At 41.5% G+C, this 15,591-nt stretch overlaps 1 protein-coding gene across 8 annotated transcripts in view; it reads right to left on the bottom strand.

Annotated features, from left to right (window-relative positions):
* The window catches only part of ERC1 (ELKS/RAB6-interacting/CAST family member 1), a 1,341,708-nt gene that overhangs the window by 585,001 nt on the left and 741,116 nt on the right, over positions 1–15,591 (bottom strand). For all 8 annotated transcript variants that reach the window (XR_011202236.1, XM_069228108.1, XM_069228104.1 and 5 more), the window contains one exon: positions 14,877–15,012. Coding sequence is in view for 7 of the 8 variants with exons in the window: in XM_069228108.1 (XP_069084209.1) it covers positions 14,877–15,012 (136 nt within the window). In the remaining variant the exon portion in view is untranslated. The remainder of the gene's footprint in view (positions 1–14,876; positions 15,013–15,591) is intronic.

Consider the following 15,591-nt stretch of genomic DNA (forward strand, 5'->3'; position numbering starts at 1 on the left):
TCTGGTAGACATCTAGCCGAGGATTGCTTAACTTAGAATCATATACCAAAGCATACAAAACCCTGAAGGAGGGACTGCAAACTGAGACCATCGAAAGTCTCTAAGTGTCATTAAACCGGTCGAGAACAAGAGTAAAAGACCGGAGAAGAAGAAAAATTGGAGAGAATAACAACATATTATACCACATCCCAATCTGTGGAAGTAAGCACAGATGATTAACACATAGAACAGTAGTGCATCGAAAGAAGCCCATCCATGTTAGAGTATAGAATAAACTCATCCACATTAGCAAGTCAATCACGTGTCATAAGCTTCTTAACCACTGTGAAGCCTTTTATCTAGAAGGAAAGCTGATTCAGTACTGAAGAAAAAGACTAAGTACAAGTAAAATATCCATGAGGAGAAATATCCTCATCAACAAAAAGAATTGGTGAAAAGACAACTGCAAGAAAAGGGATACAAAACAGTAAGAACATGGGCAAAAACATATCCATGATGGCATAATTAAAATTATGTTAGATACCCTGAAAATTATGTTCTGAGAACAGATGTGGTCTAGTAAAATGTGAAAACACCGACATACAGAAGAAGGTACGTGAGCCTTATCGTATTGCACTACCATTGACTCCACAGAAGAACCAATGATTAGGAGTCAAGAACCATAAAAAAGAAGGAACAAAGAAAGGTATGTGAACATGAGCAATCAGTGTTAAAGGTGAACAGGAGTACCTAAGACAAAGCTACTTGCTCCTTTAAAGGAATGAAAACCCATGTACAAACAGTTCGGCAAGACTTTGGAAATGACTACAGCATTGAGACTATAAAGACGTTTAAACCTGGATAAGAAAGACTGCCTGTGACCATATGATAGTAGCAGCAACGGAGCTAGTGGATATACATCTATCCACTCCTACATGTAAACTGTAATTGCAGGTCCACGCAGCATTACTAGTAATGGAGCAAACGCTCTCACTATGGAAAAGTATATCCCAGTCAGACCTACATCAAAAGGCAACAAAACAGAGCATCTCGTGCAGGCAAAGCAGACAGTTGTCCCCAATGAATAGAACAAGAATAATCATATGGCATGTGAAATAGTTTACCCCCAGGAAAAGTAGCAAATATAATAAAAACATCAAGATGTGTAAAATACATATATACTGACATAGGAGGGAAGAACAAACACTTATGTAGTACCAACTTTGTGTGTGCGTGCACACAGCCACGTTTATGTATGTGTATATATATATATATATATATATATATATATATATATATATATAGTGAGAGAGAGATATATAAAAAAAACACCAATAGATGTATATGTTTGTCACTTAATATGATTAAACTTTTGTTTTTATGAAGGCCTTGGATAGAAGTGGAAACAGAGGTCAATATAGGATCAAAGGATGTAGCAGAAAAGACCTCAATGATGAAAACTATAAAACTGACTAAATTCTTAGGAAAAGAATCAGTCCGAATGTAATGAATACATCCAAAAACAACATGCCTTCAAGTGTGAACTCAACTACAACAATAGAGTTATGTAAAAAGAAATCAATTGTACCTATATGTGAAATCAATAATAAACCTGATCAAATATGGCAGATATAATATCCTCACAGAGAAGAAGAATTTACCCTGAAAACTGGCAAAATCCTTGCAAAAGGAAGGAAGTCTTGCACACAAGTGCAACAAAAGTAAAGGAGCGCCAAAAGAGTTCAATAACAAGAAGTCTACACAATAGACTAAGCAAAATTGATAAAGAGCTACATATCTACGAAGACATATTATGGACTGACGGGAGTCCGGAATAAAATAAGAATATGTGAAGAACATTTCAACACAATAGAAAAGTCTACACCAATGTGAAGGAAATACGTAAACTGCAAGGAATACATAACAGAACTCTATAAGACCACAACAAGGAAGGTCTGCAAATTCTGAAGAGTGATATCACAGGAAAAATATAAAAGCACCAGTCAAAAAAGTAAGCACCATAGCTAACCTATTTGACAATACAAGGGGACGTAGTAAACAATATTCTCAGGAATATAGAAACCTTAAGAGCTGGTAAAATCCCTGGTTCTCTATAAGGGATACTAGTAAAATAGTATAATACAAGAGTTAGAAAAACTGCCTGACATGGGAGAAATGGGATTAACATTCTTCTCCCCCCCCAACCAATAAAGGTGAAAAACAGGTATAAATGCTCTTTAGCATACTAGCATAGGATGCCAATACTCCACTTAGAGTATGATAGAAACCAGACAGGTAAGGACTCTTAAGCATAAGCTTTTCTTCAGAGTGAAGCAAATTATATTACCTTATGTCAGGTGTGCTACAAATGATAACCTCTAATTGAAGCACAAATCATCACTTTACTTCAAGTAATGATAAGGAAATAAGCCTCAAACATCAGGCATGAAAAAGTCCATAGGGTGTCAGAGCACCACATTAATGTAATGACATGCCAGGAAAACTCAGCACCTGGCAAGAAGGAACACCCACTTGGCTTTTCAAAGAGCATACTGGGATAACTGAAAGCCTCATTGCCCTACAGAAGCAAGACTGACGTAAGGAACACTGAAGAATAAGTAACAGCACAGTAGTGAGAGAGAAATGAAGTTAACACGTTGCTCCATCTCTACTGACTCGAAAACATCTCAAGGCTGATTCAGCCTGTGCACCAACCAAATGGGCACCTTCAAAAGCCATATCCAGTAATGTAGATTGGATTGGTTCTGAGAACCCGGAGGTACATAACCAGGCACGGTGACGGAGCACAACTGAGGAAGCCATAGCTCGACCCACAGAGACAGTGAAATCCATGCCGTTGCTATTGATGAATGTAGCTACAGTCCGCCCACCCTGAATTATAGGAATTAGAGTGCTCATGACATTATTTGGAAGTGAGGGTAAACTGCTCACTAAAGAGTCCCATAACGAACGAAAGAAACGTCCAAGAACACAAGACATATTCACAGAACATAAAGCAGAACTTGGAAAAAATATATCTGCTACAGACCTCTAGACCCCTGGTCTCTCTATCAGGAGGAGTACTGGGAGGGGGGTGGACTCTATATCAGGGAAAGTTAAAATGGCCTGAGTCACTAGACTGCACGGAGTAGGATATCTGATCAAACAAGGCAGCTCACCAGGGGCACAACAGTGCCTGTGGGATATACCCTGGTCAACAGGAACCCCTAGAGTAGGTTTAGCTCAAACACCCAACAAGACATTATGTAGTGCCTTGCTATAAGGAAGCACCACTCAACCCTGGTCTAGCTTTAATGGAGTATATCAATTAAGGGATCTGAAGTTAACTACAGTAAGGGAAGGGTTAGACCTAACACCTCTGTAACCTTCTTAGCATGTTCTCAAAGGAGGAACTTGCTTCTGTAGCAAGTTCCAGTGGGAAAAGGAGGCCTGAGGATGGAGAAGAATACAAGCCACTAGCTGTAGACAGATCCAACTGTCCTCTCTAGGAGGATCCAACTCGGGTACCACCTTTCTACCATCACCTGAAATAGGAAGAACAGGAGTGGAGGCAGTGGAGGTATATCCGGCGCCGTTCCAGACGTCAGAAGGCAATACCTCTACATCGATGTCAGATGCAGAGAGGGAGTCGACTTTGATTGACGCTGCCAGCAAAGTCGCCGGAGTTGGCTGATCAGACACCAACCCCAAAGGTGGGAACCCCGAAGTGCTGTGCACCAGTGCAGTAACTGTTGAGTCAACTGACTCTGAAGGTCGAACCAAAGCAAGGGGGGAACCCACAGGCGTGGACACAGTTAATGCACTTCGCACCTCCTTGGGACCAACAGGCAATCCAGAGGGAGGTGACTGACTAATTATTGCGTGAGTGGAAGAATAATATGCACGTATCTGGTCTAGAGTCGCCCCAACTCCCAGAAAGGGAGGAAGTTGCAGGGAAGACCCTGACCCAGTCTTCTCGGGCAAGGAATGACAGGAGGTCGATTGCAGTGAGGTCAGTACCTGCAGTGGCCTTGACTGCTTGTGAGACTTACCTGTGGATATTGACAGAGAATGGCGTCCATGAGAGCAACACTTTGAACTGGCCTGTGAACGGACATCAGACCAAGAAGTGGACTTCATGGGACGGGAAGTCAGAGATTCCGACATCCACACCAAGCTTAATCCAACGCTCTTGCAAAGCCTTCAGCCGAAGTCGCTAACAGGAGCCACAGTCATCAGTGTCATGGTGCTCACCCAGGCACCACATGCACACTGACTGGGGGTCCATAGCCGACATCTGCTGTCCGCAGGTCCCACAGGGTTTAAACCCCAAAGACACAGGAAGCACACTCCCCCAAGATGACGAAAACGTTGAAGGACAAAAAAACAGCCAGAACAACCGTCCCCGGATCCAATTTGCAAGCGCAGAAAAGAAGGAACTTGCATCAGCACGTTGGCAGGAGAGTATTATGGACTCCGTTGATGTCACATTCGGCCGACGATGTCATTACGGAGTCACACGACGCCCTCTGCCGACGTCCAGATGCACTAGGGGAAAACGTTTCCAGATCAAGGCTGGCGCCTGGGAAAGATTCTAAGTTAAGGAATTTGCGGCTAGATGTCTCTATCAGATAGTCCACATTCCACCCTTGAACTAGTTGAAGCCTGGGTGGCCAGTTTAGATTATCAGTAATGATAATATTTTTGGTAATTTTAAGAACTTTTAGTCCTTAGTAATCTTCTTTGACCCTATCATTTATGTGAGCGTTTAACTTTAGCTTATTGTCTAGTGCAAAACTGATTAATGTGGCATAGTTTATCGTTTTAGAGCAGAGATCAGGTTCCTGGAGGATTTTTCTGCTAGTTTTAACCAAATTTAGGTTTAGGTTATGCTTAATGCAAACAAACTCAGTCTTGCTCTGGTTTGCTTTTAGTTCCTGAGAAGATAGCCAGTACTGTATTTTGAAAATCCATTCATTGAAGCAGTTAATGGAGGTGCTATTTTTCATTTTTACAAAGATCGGTATATCAGCCACACATTGGTGGTAAAACGGCCAATATAGATTAGGATTTCCTCAACCAGTTCTAAGATTGGACTAAACAGAGCAGAGGTGAGCACAGAGTCTTGGAGAACACCAAAAGGGGGGTTGAATGGAATGAAAGAAATTGTTATGTAACTTGACAGGCTAACAAAGCTCATTTAGAAAATATCTGAACCACTATAGCACCTTTCCATCAACACTGGCTACTAAAGGTGGTATTAAGTAATTTATCATGATCTATTCTATCAAACCTTGCAAAATAACTCCAACCTTTTAACATGAACCAGCTTACCACATTAGCAGCAATGGCAGGCATTACGATTCACACGAATATTTAAATACCATTAATGATGAAGGACATAGTCCCGAGCTAAAGTATGTACTATGAACATGAAATACTGTCATTGCCCCTCGAGTCCCACATCTACTATTAAATTCTCTTTACTTCTTCACCCAGATACATGTTACAAAATATTTGAACATTTTTTGGCAAAGATGGATTAGTGGGTGAATGTATGTACAATTGCCTAAAATGCGTTAAGTTGTGACAGTTCAACTTCATGTGTATGAAGTAAGAGTTCATATCCTACACACCACTCATCCTAAAATAACAAGTGCATGTCAGAAATGTGTGCAGCATACGCATGCTTACTTCCATCAAAGTGAAGTAGACAGCCTCATTGAAACAGACCTCCTCAAGATGAAGCACTATAAGATTATTCATAAATTAATTCACCAATGCATCATCACTGATATATTTAGACACATATTGTGCTATTAAATATATATTTTTCTACTCTGCGTATACTCCATCAGCAATAAATACTACGTATCAACAGTGCCTAGGCCTCACAATATATAAGGCAGTTTAAGTAACGGGGGGGGTGGGGGTTGGAATTGACAATCTAAAATGCACTTAAGAAGCCAGTTTAACCTCGTTGAAATATGAGAAGGGGTGTAGGGATGGGAACTGGCTACACTGTTCACAAATTATTTAGAGAAACTGAAGGCTGATGCCTGTAAGTCTGATGCCAAACAGCCAGATGACAACAGAGTCGAGGAACTGAAAGTGAGACCATATGGACAGGTCTATAAAAGCAAAGGTGTCAGAAGCAGCTGACAATGAGGTGCTGCCAAATACGGATGAAAAAGCGAACCTACCACCAGAAGAGTATTCCCTTATTCACTGGGCACTGAACAAGCTATGATAAAATAACTGCCTTTTATTATACAGCATTACAAAGGTATTAAAAATAGGAACGCACAGTTCCAGGTTAGAGAGTTGTATTCATTTCACAAGTTCTCATACTGAGTCAATATGCAATCCTTTAGACACAATGGTCAACAACCAGAAGTATTCAAATAGATGACCAAAAAAGTACTCTACAAAAGCCTGAGGCCAGGAAAGATCATAGGATACCACCACCTATGCTCATTAATAGGGCCCTCCTTGGCAGAAAAATTCTGTGATAGGTACAAGTAGTGATGGCCACCTTCTGTACCATGATTAGCTGAAAACACTTATGTGCGTTATAGAGATAGAGCATAGCTGCTGGCATCTTAAAAGCAAAAATAAATATTCAGTAGTTAAAGTCTGCACACTCTATATTTGGCACCTGCTTTTTTATGATTGCTAGCGTTTAAAATTCATAAGTATTAAACACATTGCTACCCTCTCCTCACTTCAGGTTCTGTGGTTTAAACTATCGGCATTCTTGGACACTACTGGACAGATGTTTATAGTACAATAGTTGGATGGAATCGGGTCATCAGTTTGAATGGTGTAGCAGAGAAACAATTTATTTTTTATGGACAAGAATGGGTATCCACCAAACCAATAGGAATGAGTGACAGAGCATTACTAGATGATTAGATGTACTAACAAGTGAATAAACAAATGTAGCCGGCATTTCCACCTGAAAGATTTTCATTTTTTAGGAACCCACTGAAATTGCAAGTCTATGTTTAATTCTTTCCTTCTTAAATTAGGTACTTCAATGCAACTTTTGACCATTGCAAATGGGAGAATGGCATTCAACTATACTTCCCAGAATAAGACAGAATTTCTGCCTCTGCATCAAGCTGACGTGTAAAAGATGGCCGTTCACAAAACCTTAACCTAACCTCCCCTGAGTAAGGTAGGTTCTACAGAAATACATTTATGGAAAACAGCTGTATGCAGGCAAATCCATCTTTTCAATGAATTCCATTCTATTCAGTTCTCAATTACATTTTTTCCCCTCAGAAGCAACAACAATATTCAGGAGTTTTAACTCTCATTGCAGTTTTGTATTTAAGACTACTCCAAGTTTAAAAGTTCAACTCTTCGACTTATAATGATTTTAGAAGACATGTAGGCAAATAAAAAAAATCTAGTATAACCTACTAGAACTCACTCTTCAAACTGCCCCTTTTCATTCATCAAAAGGACAAAATTCAAATTTCTTTCATCAATGCATAACCTATAAAGAATACGCTAAACTTGAACAAAAATGTGCCTTTTAAGAAGGAGACCGAAAGAGTTCAATATGTGTGCTTAGAACATGTTTTCTTTGCTGAATTTAAAAAAAATAGTTGGTCTAGGAACATGTAGGCCTCAGCTTTTATGGCTTTCAAAATGCTGTGCTAATAATTCCACATACAACCTTCCTGACCAAAATCATCTAAAATTGGCACTCTCCGTTCTGACCCCAAACCCAAAATAGTTGGTTATAAACGTCTATTTCGCTCTCTGGTTTGAGAGGGCTTTTTATTCATTTGTGTGTTGGGTTCTGTGGAGACTACAGAAAAGACAAGCTGCCTGATCTGAGCTACAGAACAGCGCCGGTGTGTAATTTCGGCTTCCAGGAAGGTAAGATGCTGAAACCTTAAAAAGGCAGCTACTACAGGCAAGGCACGGAGAAAGGGGGAAGAGATTGCTGAAGCTATCACTCGTCATTAAACACTGCATAATTTATTTCCATCTGATATTTTCTTTTAAACCTAGATCCCCTCTTCATCTGAGTAGAATGAATGAGTTGCCTGTAGGTTCCTTACAACTGGGATTGGACGTTTTTTTAAATAAAAAAAGAAACTAAAGCTTGACTAACACCCACTGTTGAGTGAAACTGAAGGCCAAGCCGCGGGCTGGATAAATTATCGGCATTTTCTCTAAAATATACTCATGAGGACTTAAGATCAAAGCACTAGATCTATGAACTAAAGAATATTTTGAGCAATTACCTAGTGTGACATGAAAAAGAAAGCATACTCTTAATATTCCATCGTTTTACATATTAACACATCTTATCTTCATCAAATCCTTACAGTAGATAGACAATGTCATGTGGCAAGCAACACAGACATTTAATTATTAATCAAAATATCAGCCAACATTAGATAAGTCTGTGTGAACAAGCAAGAGCACCTACGGATGCAGGACCATGTACCTCTCTCTTTGGCAGCAACAGCTTAGAGTAAGCATTTCCTATCGCCTGGGAGGAATTCTGGCCTTCTCCGACGTACAAAACTGTTACCAGGCAATCTCTAAAAGCATCATATACTCTGATCTGGGGGTCAGTTCGCTGGAATGTCCGCATCGGGGTGGATTGGTAACCGTCTTGAACATTATCTTCTGTTGAGGAGTGTGGCTGACTACCAAAAAGAGTGACGAACTTCCTAGGAGCTCCACTGCACGCCAGAATCCCGTCATTTAAATTCTGTCTGCAGGGTGTCTGCAGTAAAAGTGAACTAGCAGGGCAGAACATCAGGCAATTTACTATGCACTTATAATTGAGGCTTACACAGCAGCCGGTCCAGCGCCTGGATACCATCACAGGTGACAAGTGCGCTATACAAATCCGCTGATTAATTGATTTGCGTGATAAAGGTTTGATGCCATGTTTGAAGAAACCCCTACTAGCCTCCACTGGTGCAAGATAGATGGTGGGTTCAGCTACATTAAGAGGGTTGTGCAGTTGCTAAGAGAAAGACAATTAGCTGCTTCAGAAAAGCATGAAGATCGGGGGCTTACTGGGAGTGGTGGAACACGCTAGATTATTGCGGTTAAACTGCATCTTAAAATTGACAAACTACTGTCAAAGGTCTCCACATATACGGACTGACACAGGTAATCAGAGGCTTTGGAGCTGGGGGACTAAAACTGTGTCAGAGAAGGAACTGAAGCAGACATAACTGGCCAAGTGTCACGTGTTGGTCAATGTTGGGGCAGCTCATGTGCACCAGGAGGCTGCGGAGAAGTGACACTGCATGGAGTGAACCAGCCACGGTAGTAGAATGCTGATGGATATACAAACTCTGCCTGGGATCGGATTTACCACACCAGGATACATGGAGGGAAGAATGCTGATCTGCCAACCCTGAGCTAATGGTGTTAGAGAAGATGAGAGATGATAAAAGACAGAGAAAGCGGAAATCACATGATGGAATACTGTCTAATGCCCCAAAAATATACAGTGAGTGCCCCCACATTAGATGTCAAGGTTGCGCTGAACATAGTAATCATTTCATAGTAATCACTTTCAGTTACTTGTGAAAAACAGAAACTGAGCTTTTTCTTGATGTAATAACAGACTGCAGGGACTGTGTAGGTACAGGCAGCTGAGGTGGTTAAAATACTTAAGATGAGTGCATACCAGAGCGGAGCAAAAGGTGGTCTCCTTAAGTGGGCACTGCGAATCTGACTAACAGGTATGAGTCAGAAGGCTTATAGACAGTGTTTCATTTGTATTTCAAAAAAACTGATAAAAGTAAGGGCCAGGGCCCCACTTGGAAGGCCACTGCAGCCTGCACCACGGATTGCCCCTGCCAGCACTGCCAATGATAGTATCAACATAACACCGAACTATTGCACTCCGACAAGTGTGACAATTCAGACTATTTCAGGCCACACAAAGCTATGATCACATGATTTGACTTGATAAACAAGGTTGTTGTGCTCATCCTAAAATTAAACAGACAGCACCACCATGTGGTGCACTTTCTTTAGAGTCGGTGCTGACAATTAATTGCCAGTGCTGGGCACCGGAAACCACCAGCTCCAATTAAGTACTGCTTATAGGTCCACACTCTGTAGGGAAACACATGATTTTATTGCTTGCACCTATGTCATGTTCACTACTGTTGACTACATAGGGCTAGAAGGGTTGCTGCTGTCTGAGATCTGCTTTGAAACAGATTGTTAAGCACGGTAAGTAAGAAGATGAGCCAAGTGAGGAAAATAAATAAAATGGACAAATACACCAAGACAGAGCTGTATAAATACTCACTTGACGGAGCGGCCACTAATATCAATTTGGTTTGAGCTGATTTGCAGAAAGAGGTGGACGGAGTGGCACTGATAGATAACTCTGCAAAGGAGACCTGAAAATGTGTTACCAGCTGCAATGGTGCTGCACATGCTTTAAGTGATGACAGAGGTTTGAGTCGGTGAGAAATGAAGGCGAGGGAAGATTTATACACACATAGTGGGTCCCCCTGAATGGACTTAAGGCCTGATTTTTTAGCATTCTTTGAGGATTAAGACAAAGTGACCTGAAACTCAGACTTATCAGCATAAGTGGTGGAGAGGGTGCAATGCTTCAGTGACGCATCTCACCCCCCAGCGTTCTGCCTCATTCAGTCATAAATCATGTCCTAAACTAGTGAGACTGAGATTTCTTACTTCTTGCAGCAAGGAACAAGGGTTTGTTTCATTATGAGAACACCCAGATAATGTTGATTTCGCTCTAGACTCATTTGGAGAAAAACACAGATACAGGTATGACGCAGGAAAGAGAAGATGCTGTTTCCAGCAAAAGTGAAGGAAAAAAACTGAAGGGTGACCAATCACACTTCTTTTAATACAGGAGCAAACATGGATGTTGTTTCAAAGAGTAAGTAGAAAGTCAAGAGCACTGTGCATTTTCCTTTGTAAGCTGTAATTCGTCCAAGGAGACGGGGAACTCAGACAAGGCATCACCGGTTGCCTTCCTGGAGTGGATCGCTGATAAATTCAGGCAGATGAAACTACAATTGACACCTGGTAAAGGTTAAGGATGCTACACAGCGGGACAATGAAGGCCAACTGGTTATAAGGACTGGAATACCCTGCCCGCTTAACTATGGCTACTAAAGTGTAGTGGTTTTAGGTCCACAGTAAGCCCAGAGCTTCATAAGGATTTACGTTTACAAGAAGATCCTACGGCCTCACACTTTGAGAAACACAGGAGGGTTAGTGGTGGCAAAAGTTCTTTTTAGGTGGAAATGACAGGGACAGGTGGGCAGACAAGAGATGGAAGGAGAATATCAGGCCCATAGAATATATCAGCTGGTCAGCGATGAGCCAAGATGTGAGACTGCTGCCCAAGAAAGTAAGGATTTAACTGTTGCATTAGGAGCAGTACAGATTGGTTCTATCTAAGAGGGCACAATATACATATTCACTGTTTACAAGAGATTCAAGTCACCACAGAAAAGGGTAACAAAAACTCGAACAAATTGTGCTAGTATCATTAAGCTACAAGTTGTGCCCTAAAGAAGCATAGGGGTTTGCCACTGGAGTCTCGTTTTTAGTTCCTGTAAGTTAAGACTGATTGTGAGGGCAGGAATGTCATGATACTGAGGTTGCTAAATGTGATTGCTAATTATCTACTAAATGTATATTGCCTCAACCTAGACCTAGGCTTTTTCCCTACTTTCAATAAAAAAATGTCCCGGCAACAATCCACTGGCCAACGTGCAGGTGAAGGGGGCCACAGGCATAAAACTGTCGAGGGAAACATTTCATAACCTGCTGTTCTCTGTGCCTAGAGGGGGAGGTAGGGAGGGAAGATACTGACTAACAATGAATAGTCGAAGAAGGACCATGGAAACTGAAGGTTACATCAGTGAACCATAAAATTACCCCCCAAGTGCACATAGATTTAAGTGGTGATCCGACTTGTCTGGGAATGTCACTATGTTTGTCCTGGATAAACACCTAATGTTTAAGCTTTTTCAGCTCTCAGGTGTTCCTCCTCGAACATATTCTAAAGCTATATATAAAAACATATTTCCAGGCAAGTGGATCACCATATCAGAATACCGATGTAGGCTGACAAAACAAATTAACCTTTTGCATGCCATTAAAAAATGCAAAACCAACAGCAACGAGATGAAGTCCATTGTGATAATAACAGGCAATAAACTTTAGCTCAAGAGATATATGACTTTCGGAAGCAGTACAGGAGAAAAATAAATTAATCTTTAGGTGATAAAAGTGGATAGCTGACAAATATTGTTTTAAAGGGGGCATTAGAACATGAGGAACACAAATGTGATGCTTGCTTTACAATGTAACATCACTAAACAAAATAAAATAATGGACGGAGTGTTGAAACTTTTCAACAACTCACCCCCAGTCACAGATCTGGGTTTAAGCCATCATTTCGCAGTGGTTCCACTGAATGTTGGATGTATAATTCAATTCGGTAGTGACACCAAAAAATAGGAGATAAAGCCAAGTGTAAAGTAGATTATACTGAACAGAACACCATTAAATATACACCAGGGTCCACATGCTGGGCAAACAGAACCTCACAAGTGAGTCACATAATGTTAGGATACAGAAAAATGAAAAAACAAAATCCTCAGTGTGTGAGAATCTAAGGATCCACTCAGCCACATTGTATGTGCCAGCTTCAATAAATCACCTTTCTGGGGTTTGCCTTGAAGATGTACAGCACCTCAGAAATCAGAAAGGATGCAAAATAAATCATCTACTTTAATGAAAATATATATATTTTTTTTTTTAACATGCTGCCACTCCACCTCTGATTTCTGGCACTAAGTATGTGCTCCATTGTGCCATAAACTGGCAGAGCCCCATTTCTCCCTGGGAGGAGCCCTTGGTATACCGACCATGAGGACCCCACACTCATTTCACCAGTGATATCACAAACTTTGTCACAAACCTCACCATCAATGCCAGCACCTTCACCCTCTAGCAACTTTCACCTAGAAGATCGCACCAAACCCAAACTCTATGGCCTTTCTAGAAAACTTCAGAAACCTTGGCCTCACTCAGCACGTTATCAACCCCACTCACACCACCGGACAGATATAAGATCCAATTTTCCCCTCAATCTGTAACATCACAGTTGACAAGCCAGCAACTGTGACTTGGACAGACCACGCTCTCGTCAGTTTCAGCATACCCATTCCACAACATCACAAACCTACCAGCACCGGACCTGCCCGCTGCATGGTGGAGAAGCAGCTCAGACATAGAGTGGGCTTCCCCCCTCTCTGAGTAGTTGCATGAGCACGCCTGCGCTTTACTGAAAGCCATCATAAACCTCAACAACCAGGTCACAATGCATGTGCCGACACCCTGGCTCCCCTCGAGCACGAATCAATGGCAGGAGCCTCACCAAAGATCAGCTGGTACACAGAGGAATTCAGGATGACTTAACACCTCTACAAGACCCCCAACACAGAAGAATGTTCATTGCCCACATGACCGTAGAACCTAACTGGATGAAAGCCAACTGTCTCAAGCTCAACATTGACAAGACAAATGTAGGGATCTTCTGCAAGAACAGCTCACCAGAAGACTCGGGCTGGTGGCTGGCTGAAATCGGAACCTTACCCACACACAAAACCCACACCAGGAACCTCTGTATAATTATCAGCAGCAAAGTGGACATGACCACACAAGACAACGCTGTCTACTGCATTCTGCTTCCACACCCTGAAGATGCTGAGGAAAGTCTTCAAATGGCTCCAAAGGGACACCAGAAAAACCGTCACTCACGCCCTAGTAACCAGCAAGTTGGGCTATGAGAGCACCTTCTATGCCGGGATCACCAAGCAACTGACTAGAAGACTACAAGTCATACAGAACTTGGCAGCCAGACTCATTCTCAAACTCCCACACAGATCCCACATCACACCACACCACACCTCACGGAACTACACTGACTCCCAATACACGAATGCACTAATTTCAAACTCCTCACACACATTCAAGGTACTACCCAATTCAGGCCCCAACTACCTGGACAGTCACATCGGCTTCTACTAACCACCCAGACACCTCCTCTCTGTAAGGCTCCTACTCTGACACATCCCACACACACACAGAACCAGATCAGGAGGGCAGGCATCCTCTAACATCACTCCTAAAGGATGGAACGACCTCCCAGTCCACATTGGACCCTCTTCCTCTGTTCTTAAATTTAGCAAGAAGCTAATGACCTGACTTTTCAATGATCCAAAATATCATTGGCAGGACTAGGCAAATACACTTGCTCAGTGAAAGGATAACTTTGCAGGTGATAGTTCGATGTAAAAAAACATAACAAAAATAAAGCGATGAGGAAATGGCAATGCTTCTGGAGACTGTTGAGCCTCTCCCTGGGCTTTAGAATTGAGGAGAGTACAAGGTTACAACACAAGGCTGTTTTGTAGAAAGTTTGCGTTAGTTGTCTCAAGCCCAAATCTTATTCCAGGAAAAAGCGAAATAAAGTACAGATTACCAAATCAGAAATAATGCTAAGTGTATCCCAAATCTATACATTAGGAAACAAGCCCCTGACATGAACAGGATATTTGTGTCCATGTATGGAATTGCACTTGCAGATGATGAATACCTAAGGCTATGACAGCAACTTATATGTACACTTTTAAAGAGATCATAGAAGTAGGACCTATGAAGGAAGGTTCTTAATACACTTCTTTGAGATGAATCTTGCATGGTAACCACATGCCACCTGTTATTGCACTGCTGTCAAAGCGGTCTATACAGAAATTAAGCAATGACTTTGCAAAGCATGCAGACAACAGACAAAGTGTGTCTTAATAGGTAATTCTTTGCTGTTTCTACACCTTCTGTACCTGCAGCTGTTGGGAGTTGTCACTTAGGTTGTCCTCTCTGCGCCGTGCCTCCTCCAGCAACTGGGCATTCTTCTTTTTCTCTACTTGCTCTTTGTGCTTTAGATTGGCTACTTTTTTGTTCTGGTCTTTGATTTGCCTGTAAGCATGGGAGAGAAGGGAGAACATTTTATGTAACAGGTGTGGCAGGAAATTTACTGCTGTTTGCCCACGCTTATACATATTAAAAATTAAGACAACAGTGTGATTCATTTTGATAAACAATGTCAAAACTGATATTTCAAAGACAGATCGGGCTTTATGAGCTGGTGAAATTTACCTTTACAGTCATTACACGTTATCAAAACATAACATGCAGATTGAAACCCACTTACACTGCAGCGTCAGTTTATTCTAAAGTTCACAGCATTCATGGCATCCCATGCACTAAGGTAATTTGGGGCCAGATGTACGTAATTTGCGAGTCACAATTCATAATGCAGGATGGTGTCCCTGACACCATCTGCGACTCGCAAGGGGGTCGCAATTTGCGACCCCCTTGAGACTCGCAGCACTTACAGGGATGGTGGCCTGCTGGAGACAGCAGACCATCATGTCTGTGACTGCTTTTAAATAAAGCATTTTTTTTTTTTATTATTATTTTTTTTTTTTTAAATGCAGCCCGTTTTCCTTAAAGGAAAACGATTTGCATTACAAAACTAAAAAATGAAACGTTTTC

This window comes from Pleurodeles waltl, chromosome 4_1 (genome assembly GCF_031143425.1).
Source record: "Pleurodeles waltl isolate 20211129_DDA chromosome 4_1, aPleWal1.hap1.20221129, whole genome shotgun sequence".
NCBI classification, from domain to species: Eukaryota; Metazoa; Chordata; class Amphibia; order Caudata; family Salamandridae; genus Pleurodeles; species Pleurodeles waltl.